The sequence below is a fragment of the Melospiza melodia genome, chromosome 2, assembly GCF_035770615.1.
Source record: "Melospiza melodia melodia isolate bMelMel2 chromosome 2, bMelMel2.pri, whole genome shotgun sequence".
NCBI lineage: Eukaryota > Metazoa > Chordata > Aves > Passeriformes > Passerellidae > Melospiza > Melospiza melodia.
Genome location: NC_086195.1, coordinates 71,331,122 through 71,353,510, shown reverse-complemented (window position 1 = coordinate 71,353,510; position 22,389 = coordinate 71,331,122). Strand labels below are relative to the sequence as shown.

The window sequence follows — 22,389 nt, the reverse complement described above, 5'->3', positions numbered from 1 at the left end:
GAAACCCTAATGCTGCCCTTGGCTTTCCATGGTGACAAGTGGTTTGAATAATCACATGGCTCTCCCTGTTTGCCTAATTCCATCTTCTCAGATGAATATTAGTGACTGGACATTCAATTCATACAAAGACATAGGGCATAAATTCAGATAGGAAAAGGTGTACTGCTCAAATCAGAACTTCACACAGCACTTCATACCAGATAAAAATAGAAAATACAATGCTGCATTGGCCTTGATGCAACATGCATGTGTCTTGTAAGCAGGATCATTCTCAAAGATTTCTCTGCTTTTAAGTATAGCACTGAGAGACTGATTAGATTTATAATCTGGGAAGAGATGGATTGCAACAGTTTTTTGTAGGTTGTCAGTTGCAAAAAGAAGAAATTTGGAGCATTTACTAGATCATACTCTGTCTCAGGTACCATAGCAGAGAGCATGAAAAAATATAAACATTAATTTTTTTAACTAGCACTTAGAGATCCATTGATGACTTAATCAATAAAAAGGAAAGTTATTACTACTAATTTTTATCAGTTTGAGGAAATAGGCTTAATATTGTTTTCTTCATGGTTTAATTTATCTTGCATGTTCCTTGGTGGTTTTTTTTTTAATCTATTTTGTCTCTAGTTTGAGTAAGTCTTGTTTCATTTCAAGAATATTCTAATTTTATTCTGATAATTTTACTCAGCTTTGTCACATTTTCTCTTAGAGAACTATTGATGCTTACAAGAGCATCATGAAGGGCCAAAGGTTCCTGAGGAATAGTAAATAAATGAAGTTGGACCAAAACCCCATTAGCTTTTCAACCGAAATAAACATTCATGTCCTCATGGGATTGATGGGTTTTTGACCTACTCAAAATTAAAATTAACATTTTTTTATGGCCCACAGAATTGATAATTTGGTGTGTGTCATCTCTATTCCTCTGTGTGCACTAGACTCTGGAAGCTGCATTATTTGGATGGAAAATTGCTAACCAGAGCTAAGGTGAAGTAAAATAAAAGTGAACATAGTGGTACACTGTGCCCTTATCTGTTTTCAGGGAGATTATGTCTGGTAGAAATTCTGATTTCTATGCAAAATGTATTTTTGTTTCTCTCATCTCCCATTCCTTTTCATGTTTTTAAACCATTGTATCTTTCTCTTCTATCATATTTTGAACATTTTGAGACTGAAAATATCTTTGATTTTTATTTACAGCAATTAGTACAATTGACTGATCTCCTTTGATCCTGGCTTCTGTTCACTAGAGTGAAGCAGATAATGTCAAAGCAGTTGTAAATGGCAGCAATGGGGGAATGGTGTCCCTGGATTCTCTGGACACTAATGAAGATGTAGTTGCAACAGATTATACTGACCACACTTTCCCCAGACACAAACTAAAATCTTCTAGGCACTCAAATCCTCATTTCTCCTCTTGATATTCCCTTGGTACTTAGCTGCTGAGTGCTACATGACTGTTTTCTGCCATATCTCAGAATGCTGGAGGTACTTTGCTATCTCCCTTATATCACAGGCCCAGGTTCTGTGCTTTAGAGAAAGATGAGAACACATGCTGCCTTGTTCAAGTGACAGCACATTGTAGCTTTGCAAGGACAAGACATCATTGCAGAAATCCTCCTGGTCATTACCTGAACATCAGGTTAAAGGCATGATTTTAACTTTAGAACTTACCAGTAAATTGCTTTTATTAAACCTTAGACAAAAAATAAAAAAATACTGCTTGCATTTTTGTTGTCTTGAAGAGAGCTCTGAAGAATTTGCTGTAACCAAAAGCAAATAACTAATTTCATGAAAACATAAAAGATGTGTTTCTTTTGTTGTGAAAGATAACACTGAGATGTTCACAGCAAGTCCTTCTCTGTTTGAAACCTTCACATGCTGAAAATCATCTTGGAAATTTCATAGGAAATTTTCAATATCTAATCTTTCTGATAGGAGACAGATATTGAAATTAAACAGACTTTGTTGTTAAGCAGGGTATTGTCACATAATTATATATTACAAGTAAAATGAGGATAATGAAGATATTGGCATATATGTAAATAAATCATATAAAGCACACAGAATTTTAGAGGAAAATATGAAAAATAGAATGTAAAAAATAATACTAAAAAAATAGAAGTTTGCAGAACTTCAATCAGAATTTTCTGCCTTACACTGCTATACTGAGAGCAAATCAACATAACATCATTAACTTTTACGCAGGAGCAACACACAGAAGCAAGAACCTGTCTTTAATGTTGTAATATGTAATAATGAAAAGCTGAAAAACATTCAGGAATCCACTAACACAGGGACACATATAGGGAGGAACGTGATCATTTGGAGACCAGCAGGTATCACTGCAGATTTCCACCTGCCAACCTTGTTAATGTTATTTTTGAGTAAATTTTACAGCTTATTGCAGACACTGGTTAAAATTGCCTCCATTATTCACGTGCCTTCCAGAATTACAAATCTTACACATGCTGTGGGGATATGGATCTTTGCAAACCAGTTTTTCGTGTACATACCAACAAAGCCCAGTGCAAATCTTCTCAAATGTATTTATTGGAGAATTAAAGCTGTTTGCTAATAACAAATTGGAAATCTGTGATGCAGAAATATTATGCATAACCTTGTAAATCAGATTAACTGGTGTTCCTTCTTTCATACAATAAATTCCATAAGGAGCATCTGTTCAAGCCAGTGCCTGATGACCTGGCAGTAGATCAGAGATCTTGCTGCTTTCTGCACTAATTTTGGAATCTGGTCCAAGCAGGAACATCATTACTTAGAGTCAAATCTATTTTACACCGAGATTAACATACTGTGATACCTGCTCATTTTGGCCCATTACTCTTTGTGCCATTTGAGCCCTCAGCTGTGGTGTACTCAGTGGATCCTCTGCTCACTCTGAAGTGCTGCTACGTTTCATAACATCGGCATTCCATGTTGCTGTGGCCTTTTTTAAGCAAACACACCGTTACAGCTGATGAGGTAATGGAAATGCAAAGAGGTCTGAAAAATCAGAGAAGTTTGCCTCAAGAACGGATCTGCTTTTTGACTGGTATGTCACTGAATTTGACAAGAAAACTATAGTTTATATATATTGCTCATGACTATGCTATGAAGACAATGTAAAAGTTATTGGAGACATATCTGTTTAAGACTGAGGATGAATAACAGTGAAGGCAAACTGCAAAGGAAGGTGGTGAGTTCATCATGTCCTCAAAAAAGAAAGGAAAATGAGTTTTAGATGTAACTGACTTTTGGGGAGGATCCAAGGTGAAATTCAGCTATGTGTTTCAGGTATGGAGATTATGACTTTGTGGTAAATGTTTGTTTGCACTCTCTAACATAGTCTAGAACTGGGCTTGTTATAATGGAGTCACTTGAATGGAGGAATGGTTAACTGAAGCTTAGGTCTCAACACATTGATGTAAAGGACTAGGAAGTCAACAGGCATCTAAACCATACTGAAATAAAAGGCAACTTTTTGCCTTAGCTGCCTAAAATGAAAAGTAGCTGGTTCTGTAGAGTCATTAGGTTCAAATAATGGAGGATTACATACTATTCCAATGGTCCAGCTAGTCAATAGTTAACAGTTTTGACTCTAATGCCAAAAATGAAAGGCATACCAGCCACTATATAATAAACCTTTTAAATTTTCACAGCTGGTGCTGAGCCATCTAATAGAAGATAAAGTTCTCTATCACCTACAGTTTACAAAATATTATTTGGGAGGACTTCATATTTTTATTTCATTTCCCCTGATGTAAAAGCAGCCAGTGGAACCAAAAAAGCTCACAAAAACATGGAATGAGAGGTTTTCCAATATATGCAAATATTTTCTAAAAAAGCCAGTTCTCTCACTGGAACCTAATAGTATAATATTTCCTAAATTGGGTATTTGGTTCCTTCTCCAGCTCAGTTTCCCACCCTTATGTGATGGACTAAATGATTTCCATTATGACATTCTTAGTAGAGCTGGCAATTTATTTTTAAGGATGAGAAACATTCTTATTCAGGTCCAAAATTGCATTGAACATTTGGTAAAAAAAATACCCTGCAAATCAGGAAGGTTTTTCCTGTGAGGAGAGGGAGGAAATATTTTCTTGGAATTAGGTTAGTGAATGAGAATGGCCAGAGTCAATGCCAGATTGGAAGGAGCTTTGAGCAATACACCAAGTGGAAGGTATCCCTGTCCATGTCAAGAAGGTAGGACTAGATGAGCTTTGAAGGTCCCTTCCAACTCAAACAATTCCATGATTTATGATTATATGGTTTAGCATGTTTTGGGCAGATTCTTTGGATATCTGAAAATAAGGCAAATAAGCAAATCAAATTATGCACTCTGCAATTCTAGTCACCTCATCCATCAAAAAAAGAAAGAGGAAAGATGTTTAAGATAGGTGGGTGTATCATTTCCTGCAGTTGCTGGTTCCACTCTATTTGCTATAAATGGAACAATTCAGTGCCCAGAAGGATGGCTCAAGATGTCAACTGACAGGGTTAAGATCAAAATTAGCAAGTGTCAGAGTGGAGAATTTATTTAGCCTTCCTTTAAAAATAATCAGAGGCCTGACATTTTGCAAGTACTTTTTTTTTTTCTTTATCTTAATGTGACTTTATCTCTATTATTATTCTTTGCTTTTCTTGCATAAATATAATTATGTGTTTTAGAAAAGATGCTCTCTTACCCTGACTTGTCATGATTAACATAGTGAAGCCAAGATCTTAGCAGGGGCCTGCAAACAATATTTAGAACTAGTTGATCTTATAATAATTATTAATGAACCATTTAAAGATATAAATACATACCAGTTTATCTATCTGTCTACTCAATACTTTGCTTTATCAAGAAAGTAATATATAAAAAATATTGCCCTCATCTCCTTTCTGTCACCTTTCCTTCTGACTGGTACATATGGTTATGTGTCTGTGCCACCTTTGCAAGGGAAAATTTCTTTAGTTACCAATGGTGCGGACACTGCCTTTTACAGTACGCTGTGGTCAGACATTTCTGAAAATCAGCTGCTCCTGTGGTGTGGGTTGATTTTTATGATCTCCATTGATACCTGAAGGCAATACAATGTGCCAAGAGTATGCACAATGAAAAGGACTTTTACTTCCCCAGTCAGCCTTGATCTTTGCAGTTGATAGGGAACTCAGATGAATTTTAACCTGAGGCTAAAATCATGAAGAATGTTGTCACCTTTTTGTACATAGTGCTTAAAAAAAATTAAAAATTAAATGGAGAGTTTAATGTTGGGTTTTTTTGTTCTTTCATAATTTTAATTTTTTTCTCTCCCTTCTCCTGGTGTTTTTTGTTAAAACACATTTTATAATGAAGTGCTTCACTGTTGGTGAAAACTGCCACTTAGTGTAATATCAGGTCTTTAACAGGTTCATGGAGTTTGTTAGAGCCTTGCAAGTTGGTGTTTTTGAAAACATAAAAATAAAAATGAAGTTTTGAGGAAGCTATAAATATGGACAGGAAAAAAAAAGCCCATTTTACATCTCAGTCTATTTCCTGCTTCTTCTTTCTGTGTGCTCTTTAGTTTTAATTAAACTAAGTCCTCGCAGGTTTAGATTTACAATTAATTAACAAAATCACATATGGAAGGTCTCCTGCCTTAGCCTTTCAGACCTAGTTGTACCTTGTGGGTATACATCTGAAAGGAAGGTAATATTAATTATCTTTCTACGTCTTTTAAAAGTATATGTCTCTTCTGGAATGAGATAAAAATTAGCTTCAGAGATTGTTGGGAATGCAGTTTCTAATATCCTGATATTTTTTTTCAAATGGCAGTTCTGAAGGAAAACTAATTATTTTTTTATTCTTAGCAAATGGAAATTCTCTACAGAAAAAGACCAGAAACAACTCAAATAATTCAAATATTTTAAATATTTAGCTTTAGCATTGCAGAAAGGAGTGTTTTATTTTACACAATAATTTTGAATCTTTTGGCTGTTTTTCCCAGAACTTTTGGTTTAACTATGACAAAGAACCTTTTCCTTTTGCGCGATTTCTAGTCAAGTCAACAATATCTTCAGAAAACTTTACAATGTTTCTGTGTCCTGTCTGGCATCCTCAACACTGTCCAGTTAAAAGCCATCTGCAGATTTAATTAACATTGTTTACTACCTTTTCAGATCATTAAGGAACAAGCTAATATGATGGATGACAGTGTTTAACACATCATATGAGGCCATCTTACTGAAACTTGAGCATGTTGCAGTCAAAAAGAGCTTCAGGTTCTCTGATCACTTTGGCCAAAAGGATTTTTACTCTGTTTCCTTCTAGGGGACCTCAGCACTCTGGAATAACTGCATATGTTTTTAATGCTCTCTTAGATAAAACCTATCTGAGGTGCATAACCTTCTGAAAAACTGAAATGAGATAACACTACTGCTTCTTGAAAGAGAAACCGAGGAAAGAGCTCAGCCAATTGTATTCACTTATGCAAAAATAAACAATTTTTTTTTGTAATGAGTACTTCTCTTCTGGTGTCATAAAAAAAGGGACAATGTATTCTTAAAAATAAATCATATCAAGTCAACCTAGTATCCAGTTCAGATCCTTTGTGTGGAATGAGTGACTTTATCTTAAAACCATATGCTAAGAGGATATGAATCCAACCTACCTGTGTTAGGCGCAAAACAGAACATAAATCAATGTTCAGACTGTACTTCTCACTTTCTCACAAGAGACATATGCTCAATAGCCTTCTCAGAGATCTGCTTTGATTCCATTTTTAAGTACATTTCCAGTGATTTGAATTAGGAAAACAGAGTATGGTTATTAAACCTGTAAAGAGTACCATGTTGGATGACACTGCTCCTAGAACAGAATATGCTAATGCTTAAATACTGGATGAAGAATGACTGACTAAAAGCAATTCTGCAGAAAACAAGACCTAGATAATTAAAATGGATCACAAGTTATACTTGAGTCAACAGTGTCATTCCATTTTAAAATAAGCTAAATGTCCTACCAAAAATACACAAAGAGGTAATGAGTTTTTGAGGCATGAAATCGTCTTTCAATTCTACTCTGTCCTGGCAAAGTATAAGATAGGAAAGTACCATATCTTGAAAAAAACGGCATGCTATCCTGTCTGGACAACAAAAACTAATTGGAAATCAGCCACAAGAAAACCAGAATACTGGATTTGTTTAATCTTTAAAAAATTAAGTTGATACATGGTGACTATTCTAAAAACTGTTGAGGGCTTCTGAAAATATCAATTTGAGAAGCTATTCCAATATTTGATAGAAAATATTTAATAGGGTCAAATTCAAAGAAAATACAAAAAATCAGATTAAAATCCAAGGAAGACAAAGACTAATTTGGTATTGGACAGATTCTTCAAGGTAGCCATGCTGAGATCTGGTAATTATGTAGTTTTTAGTAACTAATTATCTTTTTGTTATAGGGCAGCTTAGTCTGAAAGTCAGCAAATCACAGGATGGGTAAGGTTGGAAGGGACCGCAGTGGGTCATCTGCTCCAACCTCCCTGCTCAAGCAGGGCCATCCCAGAGGACACTGCACAGGATTGTGTCCAGATGGTTCTTGAATATCTGCAATGAGGGAGACTCCACATCCTCTCTGGGCAATCTGTTCCAGTGCACAGTCACCCACACAGTGAAGAAGATCATATTCTTGCCTTCAACCCTGTTCTATTTTCTCCATCTTCAGCTTCTGCATCCCAAAGCTGAGGATCACAGTGTCCTAGTGAGATCACGTGAAGGTACATTTCAAAAACCACCTTTACCCTAACATTCTCAAATACATTTTTCAAATATTCTTGTAAGAATTCAATCTTTGTTATGGATCAAGGAGCAACGATTATGCAACATGTTCCTGAAATGAGAACATCTGCAAGCAAGTAGCTGGTCCTACAGTTTTGGTCTTCTCGTTGTTCTTCACAGTATACTCTAAGAATTAGAAATATTCCCCAAGAAACTTCATATTGCCCCCTTCAAACCCTTTTGATAAGCACTCCCAGGAAATGCAGTCAGTAAAACTGCCTTCCAGTTACTGTACTAAACTTTCATGGATTCCTCCCTCTTCTCCAAGTTTATACTGAGAAAGTCAAAAAACTCACTCTTCTCCCAAATGAAGGTTCTGAATATGAATGTGCATAATCCTTTAGAGTGAAAATAAGGTGTACTCTTAACAGTAGCCTTGCCATCACCTTCAGCTACTGTTGGTGTATTTTCGGCTTTTATTTTTTAAATGAATGTTAGACAAACAGTGATTGTTACTACAATAAGTGTGATGTGCTTGTTATTGCAACAAAGCAAAAGTGGTTTTTTGTGAGGAAAAACTGTCATGTTTCATTCAGTCTAACCAATGTAGATAGTGCTCTTTTGCTACAGTTGTCTGGGTTTTTCATAATATGCTTATTCTTGCGCCGTGACCATCAGGAAAACATTTTTACCTTCATTTCACATATGAGGACAGAGGGCAGAGAGGAAGGCACCTAGCAGAAAACTCAAGATTAATTGAAGGCGTTCAGAATCTAATAATCTCTGAAATATGCTTCCTTTTGCTGGATGACTTCTGGTATTGCTCACCTACTGCATCAGCAAAACAAGACATCATGTATTTCAAAAAAAAGACCAGATGCAAGACATAGTAAAGAATTAATATTACATGATGTTATGTTCCAGTTTGTGAATTTACAGAAGTGTAATGTTGTAGATTTGTAGAATGGACCAAGTCTTTTGAGAAATATCATAATTGATAGCCTAATTAGAATGGGGACTAGGTCCAAATGCCAGTAATAAACCCCAAACAGTTGAATTCCTTGGGAAATCACTACACCCACAATGAAGGATACAGAATCATAGACCGAAGAGTTCCCACTGCAAAGCCCTCTCCTTTCTCTCTTAGCTTTTGTATCCTGGAAGAAACAGCCCCCAGTCCAATACTGTCTGTCTCAGGTATTCTCAAACTGTTTTTTATTAATGGAAATGGCTTAGAACCAGGTATATAGAAAGAGCTATTTCCCAAACACAAAGTACAGAAGAATCTTAATCACTCCAGTCTGAAAACAAGGAGAGCAGTCAGAGATGTCAGCGTGTTTCTGCAGGAGCTGTCAGACTTTAAATCCTCTAGCAGACATTAGCATCATGTAGGACTTCAAAGGTTGCTCAGTGGACAAGAGCCACAAAGCTGCAGACATCCCAGTCAGCTGGAGGGATCAAAGGAAGCATACAGAAAAGGCTGCTTCCACACTGTTCCCTTTGCTCACATAACAGCAATGTTTAAATGAGTTTCTCTTTTAAAGTCATGAGGTGATAATTTAAAAATACATAAAAGTGGGGTGCATTAAACTGTGAAACTAGGTCATCATTATCTTGAGAAATTAATTTATTATTTCAAAATAGCTCAGAGAAGATGAGAGAGAAGAGACTTTGATATCAAACTGATATTTATGAGATCTCAGATGAGATAATAAACAGATTGCTTAAATTAATTAAGTACAGTTATGTTTGCAGCGTATTATATGTTACTTTTCTAAAATAATTTAAAATTTGGTTAGTTAAACAAATACCTTATGAATAGAGCTGGTCCAAAAGAGTTTGGATGAGAATTTCTAGTCAAAAAATACCTAGCTGAAACTTAACCTCATGGAAAATAGGTAATTTCCCAATTAAACACAATAAATTTGTTTTTAAATGCTTGGATATTTTAGCTAATTACTTTAGAAATAAAAATAGTTTCCTGATTCAAAATACATGTTTGATTTTATTTTACATTACAGAAAGAAATATAAGTCTTACATTACATGATAAATTGGTCAATATCTAAATTAAATATTATAATTTCCACACATTATTTCACTGGACTGAATTTTAAGAAGATTAGAAATGGGGGGGAGGGCTTTGTTTAGCTAACATTTTTGTGATTATGAAAACATTTAATGTCTTCAAATGTAGAAAACTAAAAACCTCAAAACTTTTCATAGAAATGGAAATTAGGCTTATAGCAAGCATGATATCTTGGTAGCTAATGTTCCTTTGTATTGACACATCTTGAATTGTAGTAGGCAACATACAGGGACATAGGCAACCCTTTTGGGTCCGAGTTTTATAAGTAATTGGTAAATGTTGTTTGAAGAGCTTTTAGTTTGAACAGATAACATTAACACCCAAGAAAATATGTAAATGATTCTCCACTATCATACAGACAGCCAAGGACAGAGTCCCAACTGCAGCCATCAGTTGTGATGGCCCCTATGAGGCCTCAGATGTTAGATTTTGTCCTTTGAATCTCAAAGTGATCTCAAAGAGACTGTCTGTGCTTACAGAAGGCAAGTATAGCAATTTCAAGGATGGATTAAGTAGCGCTCCTAATTTAATCCCTTATGGAAATTTTTGCCCTGTGACATTCCTTTGCTGAGCAGGGCAGAAAGAAGATTTCTCCCAGCCCAGCCAACATTCCCTGTCTGCTTCAATAGAGAGTCATTTCTTGGGAGAAACCTATCCATACAAAGGTGTGTACATATTTATCCCTTTTTTTCCATTAAATTCAGATTGTTATGTTTAATATATCATGAGGAAAGAGCCCTAAGTTCTTGAAGTTGCTATCTAACACCCAAGGTGATTGAAGTGGAACAGCCCAGTCTCCAAGTGATTATTAAGGAAAAAGAAAATATTATAAATATTTAAGTGGAATATATTTGGAGGAACTATTCTCATTTAAGTTGTTTTTAATGGCTTGCTTTCAAAATGAACTTTTAACTTTATTTTTTACTGTTTTACACATATATATTTAATATAGAAACCTAAATACCATCCAAAAATCATTTAAGTATTTGGATCAGAGGAAAAGAATTTGTTTTTTTGTTTTTTTTTTTTTTTTTAAACACATAGAGAAAACTCCAGACTTTCAGGCATATGTGTTTTGATTTCATTTGGTTTGTACTCTTTAGAATAAAGTAACACTCTATTGTCATGTTCTATTTGCAGACATAACTACACAGAAGGCTGTGATTTTGATCATGTTGTATCGGTGGCATGTGGTTGCTCCAGCTGCTCAAAAGACTTGGTTTATGCCCCTATTCTTGATAGTGAGGTATTTTAAAAGACCCATAGTCAAAAGAGCAAAATGTAGAAAATATCTAGCAGGTAGTAGCAGGTATTATTGGTGTTTTTCCATTATTAATTTGAATTGTAACAGTCAAGCACACGTCTAACATTTCCATTTGGGATATACGCCCGTATCTTCAACTTTTGGGAAGAGTGTCACGCTAATCAACCAACATGTTGCCTTTCATAAATATATGGTATTACTCCCACATGCATTTTCAAAATTAGACCAAAGCTATACCTTCTTTTTTTTATATTTCTTGCGAAGTTCATCCTTTTGGTGCAAATGGAAACTAGAGGAAAATGAAGATCTGTATTCCCTTTATTTCTTTCAAAACACATACTGCAGATTTTAACCTGTCTTGACTTCTTTTTTGTGGCTCAGACACAACATAGAATATTATTCTGGTTTGTTCTTCCTTGTCTAGAAAAATAATGAGTATTTCTGCTTAAATAAATATGCTTTGTGACAGGTAGGATTATTACCAGCCTAATGAATGACATTATGCATTTCTTCTGTTCCACTCAAGGCTCCTCTTCTTTTGCTTTGTGAATTTTCACTGTGACCTGCCAGAAACAATCCTACATCTTAAAACTCTCCTAAAGGTTGATGCTCATCTATGGTCAATGAAAATATCTTAAACAAAAGAACTGGCTGATAGCAATTTGTGGGTACAGCTATGAATAAAAAAAGCTCTTTTATGCAAAAAGGCATGCATGACATCCCAAAAATTCCTGGGCAGGAGAAAACACAGTTTGTTCTTCCATTTGACAGTAGAGACTTTTCACCTCTTATTGATAACCTTTAATCTGATAGAGCAGATGTCAATACATTTTGCTAAATATTTTAAGAATTAAAACATTGTTGTTTTGCTTTGTAATGTACATAAGATCTTAATGGGTTGTGGTTAGGTAGTTTAATTGGCTCAGCTGGGAGCAGGAGGGGAAGCAAGAGCTGCCTGCAGTTTGCCTGACCCTTTTCTATCAGATTGAAATATTATTATGTGCTGTACTATATTAAGCATCATCTGGAAAAAAAGCACAATCTGTTCTTTTTAAGCTTCTTAATAGTTTCTAGTACTGATTCATGGGAAGTGGAACCAACAGATTGTTATAGTTAGACTGTAGGTGGGGACACATATGCTTGAGTTTTGAACAAAATTCCAATTCTGCAGCAGGGACAAGTCTTTCGCACGATGATGCAATTGCTTTTTTAAAAAAACATGAAGTGACATATGGGAGTAGCTTTTGACTGGGCTTTGGGCCAGGTGTTCAGGTAGGCAACATGCAGGATCCAGGCCAGTATTCTAAAAGAAACCAGCTACCACTTGTTGCCAAGAGCACACATTTACAAAAGCCATCAACTGCTAATAGTTCTGATTACAGCACTGCAGAAAAAATTTCAAGAGGACAGGAACATCAACTGAAAAACTGTGATACGCCCTTCAGCAGAACCAGTAGCAGCATAAAGGTGCCAGTTTCCAAATACTGAAATGGAGATGGAGTTTGGTGGGGCAAGAGGAGCTGAATTTAAATTGACTGTACTTGACCTCCCGCTTGTGTTGTTTGGGGAGTCTTTTCTGATGAGCCGGAATTAAGCAAGCAAGAGTAAATCAATCCCCTCTTCTGCTGAACATTTCCTTCAGAATTTTCTTTAAATTTAGAAGAGGAAACAAAATAGATACATGGATAAATTCCCAAGATGTAGGCAACTTTCATCATATGGGACTCACCAAAAAATGTTAGTTTGTTTCCAGCTAAGGAGTTCCGAATTAATTTGCACTTGGAAGTGAAACTACAAGCTGCATAAGACATCACCATTGTCCATCCATTTGTGTAAATCCTGAAGCCTCCATATCCTTTTTCTTGTGTCATAGACTTGGCTGAACAGTGGGAACTGCCCCATTGGTGGAAACTTGATCTAGCTGAGGCAGTTTTGGTAGTACTGCTATAGTTATACTGAAGAATCATGTCCTTGAGGAGGCCAGTTCCATACAGAAAGCATGGAGATTCTCTTCCACTAAGAACCTTACATCCTCAAGGAAACGACAGAATATATCTTACCTTCTTTCCCACTCTCATTTCTTCAATGCTAAATGTATATGTTTATGCACATACATGTTTTATTCAGAAAGAGAACCCAGATGAAATTTTTGCCAATATATGGTGCAAAAAAATTTAACAGAAAAAATTTTCTTTTTCCATCATGGAGTGTTCCTTATCCCCACAGTATAGCTCACACAAGATATACATACCTCATGAAAACACTTGCACAACAGGAGAATTCACTATGAATAATTAATTGCATAGAGTTTAATCAGCAAGGCAAGAGCACCACTGGTGTATTTGTATGAGTGTCTTGAAGCAAAGCTGCTTTCTGTTTTTATCAAATCTCTCTTGAACCCATGTCATAGAGCTGTAGTTTTCCCAGTTGGAGACCTCAGTGACTCTCAGATTTGGACTGCCAGGATGTATTTTCTTCCAAACGTTAAGAACATAACATTTTCCTAAGTACTACTGGTAGTTTAACATGTTTCATATGATTTTGGATGACACATAACTTTTTGTATGATTTCTTAAAATCTCCCTGTCTTGATGCTTGATGAAACCAGGGTGTTTGTGCTCGAGCAGATTTTATTGGATTGGAAAGGAGTTAATGCACTTTGCGCTGTCTAAAAGACATTCTATTTTTCAGTACTGTAATTAAACCTATTGTCAACTTTATACCAAGCCTGAGGATAACAGAATTCAAACAGAAAAGTTTGAATGCTTATAACACTTTCAAGCAAATACTGCAGTATTTACAACATAAAAGATATGCAGTTCTGTAAGTAAACTGGACCTGGCTGGGAATTTTCCACTCAGTTTTTTGACAGAAAATGAGATCTTCATAATTTCAGTGTCTTTGGTGTCATAATTTAACCCCAGCCAGCAATGAAGCACTAGGCAGCCTCTCGCTCACTCCCCTACCAGCAGAATAGGGGCGAGAATCAGAAAAGTAAAAGCTAAGGAACACGTGGTTTAAGATAAAGACAGTTAAATATGTTAAGAAAAGCTGTGCACACAAGCAAAGTAAATAGGGAATTAAATCACTAATTCCCATGAGACGTTCTGCTGTCTACAGGAAATCTGGGCCACATCACGTGTAATGGTGATTTGAGAAGACAAACACCATCATTCCAAACATCTTCCCTTTCTCCTTTTTCCCTGAACTTTATGTACTTAGCATGATGCCATGGTCTGGAATATCCCTTTGATCAGCTGGGGTCACCTGTCCCAGCTGCGTCTCCTCCCAGCCTTCCATGTAGCCCCAACTTCCTCACCAGCATGAGAGCATGAAAAGTAGAAAAGGCCTTGTCTCTGTGTAATCCCTGCTCAGCAACACAACATTTCTATATTATCAACCCTGTGTTCAGCACAAATCCAAAACATAGCACTATACTAACTACTGTGAAGAAAATTAACTCTATCACAGCCAAAACCAGGATATTGAGATATATAGTTTTTCCTCAAACTTACATCTTCTATGGCAAAGATTGACAATGTTTCCTTGTTCTTTTCATCTTCTGTTAGAAAAAGTGAAATAGAATATTTAATGTTGATCCAGAATGACCTAAATGAAAATAATTTTAGACAAAGTAGTTTATTTCCTGTCAGATGGCTTAATTTTATTTTTGAAGACCTATGGGTCCGCTGGGAGTTAAATCTGACTGACCCCAATTTTTCCTTCAGGCTGGCTTTGGCAGCTATAATACATATTTCATGAGACACCATGGTTTTGACCTCTAGATGAACTATTTCAGTGTCCCATGGGAATCACTTGATGCTCATGTACCACAGGAAACACAGTTTGCCCTAAGGGCATGACACAGGGTTAAGCACTGGACTCCTGATTTACTACTCTCAAGAAGCACTGGAACAACTGGGTTTAAATGACATTTTGTCCAGGCACAATTTGCATGATAATGTGGTTTCCATTAGACCTAATCACAGCAAGGAAGAAAATGAAAGACCTTTCAGGTAGGGGTCTACCTTCAGGTAGAAAGACCTGCATTCAGGTTGCCATTTTGGCTTGGGTGCAATTTGGAAATTTAGTGATCTCAGGGTCTCAGGGATTCATTGCTCGTGTGAAAGAAAAATAATGTTACTTCCTGTCTTCTTGTTCTTTTCCTCTTTTGACTATTTGGATGATAAGATCCTGAAACTGAGCACAGTTTTTAAATTCATATTCAGTTCTGAGTGTAACAAAACCCCTGAGCTGTAGCCCCAGAGTGATAGGGATGACTCCTCAGGTGGGCAAGATGAATTCTTGATAGCTTCAATGTCCAAAGTCAAAAAAACCAAACAAACAGACGACAGTCTAAATCCATTTCTGATCCTCACTGCTTCACATGCATTTTCACTGTCAGTGCTCCTGTGTACTTGTAATTCTGCTGGTAAGAGAGTATTTTTCTTACAGATTCTTCCATTTGCAAGCTAACAAATTTGTGAAGGATCAGTGGTTTTTTGCAACTTGATCACTTGACACTCGCAGTTTTATTAATTAATTAACTGATTGTATTTCTGTGGAATATTACTGAGGGTTTAAGACATTACTTTTGAGAAAGATTTCCTGCCTCAAAGACACTACTTTTGAGACAGATTTCCTGCCTCAGAGACCTCCTTGTTTAAATGAGACATGAAACAGATTTCAACAGCCAGATGGAGGAGCACAGGGAAGCAGACACACAACCCTGGTCGGGGTGACTGTCAGGGGTATCAGTACATCCACTGTTTAAGCACTGTGACTTTTGTGTAGGCCTGGCAGTGAAGAAAGTGTCTGTGCTAAAACAGAATAAAGGAAAAAAAGTATCTGTCTCTTAATATCTATTACCAGTTTATCTCCATAGAGGAAGAAGGATATGGAAAGAAAATATGAAGTATTTCCCACTGGTTGAAATTTAATTCAGAACAAACAAACAGGAAGAAAACCCAGAAAATATTAAAGCACATTGAGTTCATCTGTGCTCTAGTGATCCCTGTAATGCTAATCCTCAATTTTATTATTAATTCTCCAGTAGAAATTTTGCTTCAACAAAACAAATTTTACTTTTCACTCTACCTAAAAAAAAATATTGCTTTTCAGATGGCATTATGAATTAGGTGATATTGTGAGCTCTTTTTTTTGCATATATTTAAAATATTACACCTAAAAATTAATTCTCAATGTATTTTTTTTAATTTACTGAAGTAAATCACAGAGGATTTGGCCATATCAGTCAGTTTAAGAGAATCAGAAGAGACGGCCATTTGTATATACACTATTGTACACATTATGGACCAGATCCTCACAGGTAGTGAAGTACTCAACAGCCTTTGGTTTAAGCAGAGATGCAGTCTCTTGAAGAGCAGTGAATTTTCCAGGAAAATTTATTGACCTTGTCTTGAAGAAAAATTGACTAATTAAAAGATTAAAGTGATGTTGTTAAGATTGGTACAGTGATCTCTCTGCAGATATGTAACACATTTAAAATATCTGATGTTTCCCAAGGAAGTAAAGCTGCCTCAGATTTTAATATATGCATTTGTGTTTCTTTTTGCATTTAGGAAACTATGGTGAAAGTGGAATGGAAGCTTTCAAAGACATGGCAGCCAAGGAAGGGATCTGCATTGCACACTCCTACAAGATCTACAGCAATGCTGGCGAGCAGAGCTTTGACAAGCTGCTGCGAAAGCTCCGGAGCCACCTGCCCAAGGCGAGAGTGGTGGCCTGCTTCTGTGAGGGCATGACTGTCAGAGGCCTCCTGATGGCCATGAGGCGCCTGGGACTCGCTGGGGAGTTCTTACTGCTGGGCAGGTGAGTAATAACATGCAGTTATAGCCTGCTGTTCTAGTCAGCAGGGCAAAAAGAGGAAAGCTATCACATTTTCTGGATATGATGCACATGCAGCACAGACTCATGGCCTCTCCTATACCTGTGCACGTCTAACAGATAGGGATTAATGTCAGCTCTGTCATAGCAGTACAAACTCTACAAAGACATGCATCATTCTCATGACATGCCAGGCAAACACAAGTCTACTTGGCCACACCAAGCAGCGATGAGTAAAGGAAAGCTGGCACAAAAATCTTTGATCTATATCACCGTTTTGTTCACTGCAGTTTAAAATGCATTGTGTACTTGCACAGCCTGAAGCTGTGTCTCACTCCAGTAACTCTGTGTTAAAGATTGCTGATATGGCTTCTGGGTGTACCTGAAACAGGATTTCCCAAAACAGAGTTTGTTAACTGTCACCTTTTCTTCCTGATTCAGTGTGTTGATGTGCATACCGTCCTAAGGGCAATATATAGGTAATCCTTTCTCTTATTTCTATGATATCAGTGTTTCCTTTCCTAACTGTCACAGGAAGAAAAGTCTCTTACTGTCTGTTCATCTAGAAGGAAAATCCTGGACTCATAAGCAAAGAAGTTATTGATGTGAACCTAAAGGGATCTTTACATTTTCCCCTTATTTAGCAAGTGGATCCTAAATAAGACAGGAAAAATGATGTATTGAAAACAAAAGGGAGTATACTGGCAGTCAACTAGTCAACTAATGTACTCGGTGCCTCTTCAGTGCATTATTAGAAGGATGACCTGTTGCTGTCCCAAGCATGAACCCTATGGGAATGCAAGTAAAATGGTGTTAGTGAAACCAGAAGTCATGGTAAGACCTCCAGGGAAACTTTCAAAGACTGTCTTGGCAGCTGGGAAACTGAGTCTGTCCAACTGGTAGGACACCAGCCTCTGTTCCCAGCCTGCCCCGTTGCACACAGCTGCCCTTCCCCCTCGGGCAAAGGGGAAAGCAAACAACTGTGGCTCTTTTCTCTGCCCCTAGTCTTTGACTTCAGCCTACATATTGGCATTTTCAGATGGGAATTTCTTAATTCTTTCTCCGATACATGGCAACTGTCTCTATCTTTCTTTTCTAATACATTTTATCTGTAGGGGCTTCCATGGACTGTCTTGGTCCTTTTCTGGACAGACACCCAAAGGGACCACAATCCTCAAGGTGAAATTCACGTGAACATTTATAGATGTCTATATTTAGACACTTCCATGTAGCCATCAGTATTTGCTCTACAGTTAATTGGGCAAAATAGGACCTTCTTAGGTCCCTTGTTTGTAATGTGAATATTTCAAGTAGCTCAGAGAAATCATATTCTGGCAAAGGGCTTGTACAAAGATTTTCTTGATAACTACCTTTGCTGGAAAAGGCTACTTGTCAGTTGTTTAGAGTAGATTGGAGCAAATGCCACCTCCACTATCTCTAGCTGAATCTGGTGCCATAGGATGTTTGCTATCTTCTGCCCTAAATACAAGAAATTGTCAACTATCTGCAGCAGTACCCGAATTTAGAAGCTCATAAGCATTGTTTTAAAAAAAATATGTTGGCCCTTAACTACTCCAGACTCCAAACATAATTTTTTATGGGATTTATGTACAACAGTGCTAAGTTTAGCCCCCTGAGATGTTTTTATGAATAAGGACTTCAGAAATTGCTGACAATGAATAAGAGCAGAGCAATTCAGATTATCTCTTCAAAAAAAAGCAAGGCCTAAAGAGAACAGGCTTTAAGGCTTTGCTTCAAGTTTTTGTTTGTTTTGTCTGTTTTGTTTAGTTTCTTTGTGAAAAATACCTGTTTCTAGCTGCAGTGGAAATTGTCATGAGTAATTATAAGACAGCTGTTATTCGGTATATGACTTCCATTGAGTAAATTGAAAGTGATAGCTTCTCTTAGAAACCTAAACTGTAAAGTCTTTCCAATTGAAACAAAAATCCTTAATTGTAACTGACCATTTAGGGTGTATCCATGCCTGTGGCACTACTACACAATTTAATTGTGAAAAATGCAGCAAGAGCTGGAAGTGTTTACAAAGAAAGAAAAAGGAAAGTGTAGGGATTTTTTCTATCCTTTTATTTATTACCAGAGATTCCAAGGTAATGGCTGAGAAGTGTCTACTCAGGCATAGGTTAATATGCCCCAGCCAGTAATTGCTGCATCAGACAAGGATGGCTGGAGAGATATAGTCTCTCTGCTTTGGCTCTGCACTTCAGAGTTCCCAAGGATTTTGGAGCATGTGGTATTTTTCAACAGCTTTGTGTCCAATTTGATATCAAAATCAGCTATAAGCCAGGGAAAAATAAACCAAAAGCATAAACAAATAAAAACTAACTAATTTTTCCACCTGAGGACTTTTGTTAGGCTTTGAGTCACCCTGAGTCTGTAGAGCAGTTTTGTGTTTCTGCCATGCAGCAAGAGTCATGCGTAGGGTGTAGGAAGTTGTGGAGTAACAAGGTTTCAGAAAAATGTTCATTCTTACGAAAATGTTCTCCTTCCGCTATGGGCTAATCTCTAGGTTTTGAGGCAGAGGCAAAAGAAAAAAGTAACAGAAAAAACAGAGAACTTTAAAGCACTTCTTGACATAGATGGGGCATAAAACAATTATATAATTTACAGTGATAATCTGAGTTCCTTTAGGAATTTAAAGATCTGTTTTCCGTGACTTTCCTATGTGCTCTCTTGGTTTTTGACTCTTGGGGTCTGTGGTCTGTGAATATTTACCTGTTGGTCAGAAGCTAGGGTCATTGGTCGGTTCTGTAGAGAATGACCTAAGGCGCTGACCTGGGATGGATGTGACACCAGCATAAACCCAGATCATACAAGCAGATTGTATTGGGGACCTGTTCGTGCATCATTTGTCAGGGGAAAAGACAGGAGGCAAGATTTTGAGAAGAACAGATGGTTCTGAGTGCTCTAAGGAGAAAGTGCTACATCTGAAATTAAAGAAGGGTCATGAAATTAACTTTTCTTGCAATTCTATTCAGGAAAATGGACTAGGATAAGATTTATACTTTCACTCCTCATCTGATCCTGGAGTTGCTCTGGGCTACCCATTCCACTGAGAAGGTTATAAAAGGGCATTCCAAGTGTAGTGAGAGTGCCGTTCACTGGAATGCCATGGGCTTACAAGAAAAACTACGTCTACCAATGAATACTCTTTTTCTGCCCCAAATATTCTTCCCTGTTGTTTTGTTAAGTGAAGAATTATTTTGTTTCTTTTCCCAATGCACAGAAAGAACTAAAGTCACAAAGCCACACACTAGATTTATGGGAAATCATAAATTAATCAATATTTCCACTTCCTCTTCGCTTTCCTTTATGTTCCATTTTTAATTTGGATTCATCCCTAATATTTTAAATCCAAAGCCTTGCGAAAATATTGGGATTTTTATGAAGCTATGGATTTCTCACAGCATCTGTTTCATGCTCAGATAAAGAGAAAATGGATTGGCCAAGAGGAATGCATATCACATAAATTCCCTTTACAGCCCCAAGGAGAGGAAAAAGATACCTTTCTATAAACTCTCCACTCTTGACCTACTATGCAGTTTCTGAAATTGCATTGCCTGCTTGTGACAGATATGCAAGGTGGCATGTCGTTAGTGACTGTAACATTCCAGAGCTTTTTGATTCATGGAAAACATTTTAAGTGCTTGGCAAATATTTACCTTATGCATCTTGAAGAATGAGACTTAACCTCAAATGCAAAGGCGAGTGTGCTGACTTTCAAATGTGAAAAAAAATGTTATTTTAAATTAACCGTTACTCAGTTTAATTGAGATGTGGACACCAGGGCTTCACCTGTTTTTCTTTACTGCTTCTGTCATCCAGAGGTCATATGCCAGGAGATATCCTTACAGATAAATTGATTTGAGAATAAATAATACATTCACATAGCAGAATAACTTTGAAACAGATTTCAGAAGGAACCATGGAATATTAATTGTGTAGATGAAACCACCTTGGTTGTACATGATTTCCAGTTTTTCCTCATTTTATTTAATATTGAGACCCAACAGGTGAAACTGTCTTTTGTGTTGTACACCCACCTTCATCCTGCTCCTCTTAACATTTAGTTTCTGATCTTTGGACAAAGTATCTGTGATATTTCTCTACAATAATCATTTTATTTGATGCCTTTCATCTGCAGGAATTCCAAAACTTGTCTCAGAATGACTAAGTACCTTAGTGCTAAGTCACATGATTTTTCATAATAAATTAGAAATCATTAGTTGCAACAGAAATTATAAATATTGAGAATTACTGTCCTAAAGGAAATGGATTCAGAAAACACTACCAGAGCACTAAATAATTATATTCTTTTTTTTTGCTAGCTGGAATTATTTTATCCTATATCAATTAACACTTTCCAGGTGGGACTCCCCATGGTGTTGGTGGCAGCATTTACCAAGGGATTATTACCAAGAAGCAGCTGGGACATAGATACTCTGTTTTGGGGTAAAAGAACACCAAGATTCACAGATGCAGTCACTATGTGTCTTTTACCTCTAGACAAGAGAACTTTCCCTGTTTGATTTGTTTATTATTAGAAAATAGTTATTGTAAAAACCCAAAAATCAAAAGACATAAATTTTGCAAAGAATTTGTGATTCCAAGTGCAAGACAGTCAGTCTATTCCTCCCTAAAGGAGAAGAGAAGGGAAAGGACAAGGGTATTGGAATGGTCAGGCATTGAAACAATTCCCTGCCCAAGGAAGCGGTGAAATTATGATCCTTGGAAGTGTGCAAAGTGCATGTGGCACTTGGGGACATGGTTTAGTGGTGAATAGTTGGACTTGATAATCCTTAAGGTCTTTTTCAACCTTAATAATTCTATGACTTGCTCAATGTCTCCAGCTTCCAAATGACATTCCACAAGCGGTACTCATCTTTCAGAAATTACTGGGACTTCCATTTGCTTCACATGTTCACGTATGCATATGGAGATGCAGATTTACTACTGTATTCACTATCATATCTGATTAAAAAAAAAAGTTAATTAAAATTATCCAGTTTTTCTGTGGTATTAAAAGGCAAAATTACACAAAATGAATAAAAACATTTAGCAGAGATAGAAATATGTCCTTAGGCTCTTGGACTGATTCTGATTTTCAGCTGTCCAGCTGAAGAAACATGGCCAAAATTCATCAGTCTGATTTAATCTCTACATGACTCTTAGATACCTAACTTAGCCAGGATTTACAGAAATAACATAAAACTGTGACTTGGCTGCAATATCTACAGCAAAGGCATGGGAAATCTAGAGCTGCAGGGCATCCCTCAGAGTTTCCATCTTTGAAGTACTCAGGACTTGATTTCTATGCACTGTAATGTCCTTGGAAAGATGAAGAACCAGCTCCTGCATTTTCAGGATTCACCCTGTTCTGTGATAAGTGAGGTCTGTGCCTTGGGATGCCTTGGGCCGTGCCTCTGAAGCAT

General features: G+C 36.8%; 1 protein-coding gene across 3 annotated transcripts in view; it reads left to right on the top strand.

Annotated features, from left to right (window-relative positions):
• The window catches only part of GRM5 (glutamate metabotropic receptor 5), a 245,144-nt gene that overhangs the window by 91,212 nt on the left and 131,543 nt on the right, over positions 1–22,389 (top strand). For all 3 annotated transcript variants that reach the window (XM_063148826.1, XM_063148827.1, XM_063148825.1), the window contains one exon: positions 16,675–16,924. In XM_063148826.1, coding sequence (XP_063004896.1) covers positions 16,675–16,924 — 250 coding nt within the window. The remainder of the gene's footprint in view (positions 1–16,674; positions 16,925–22,389) is intronic.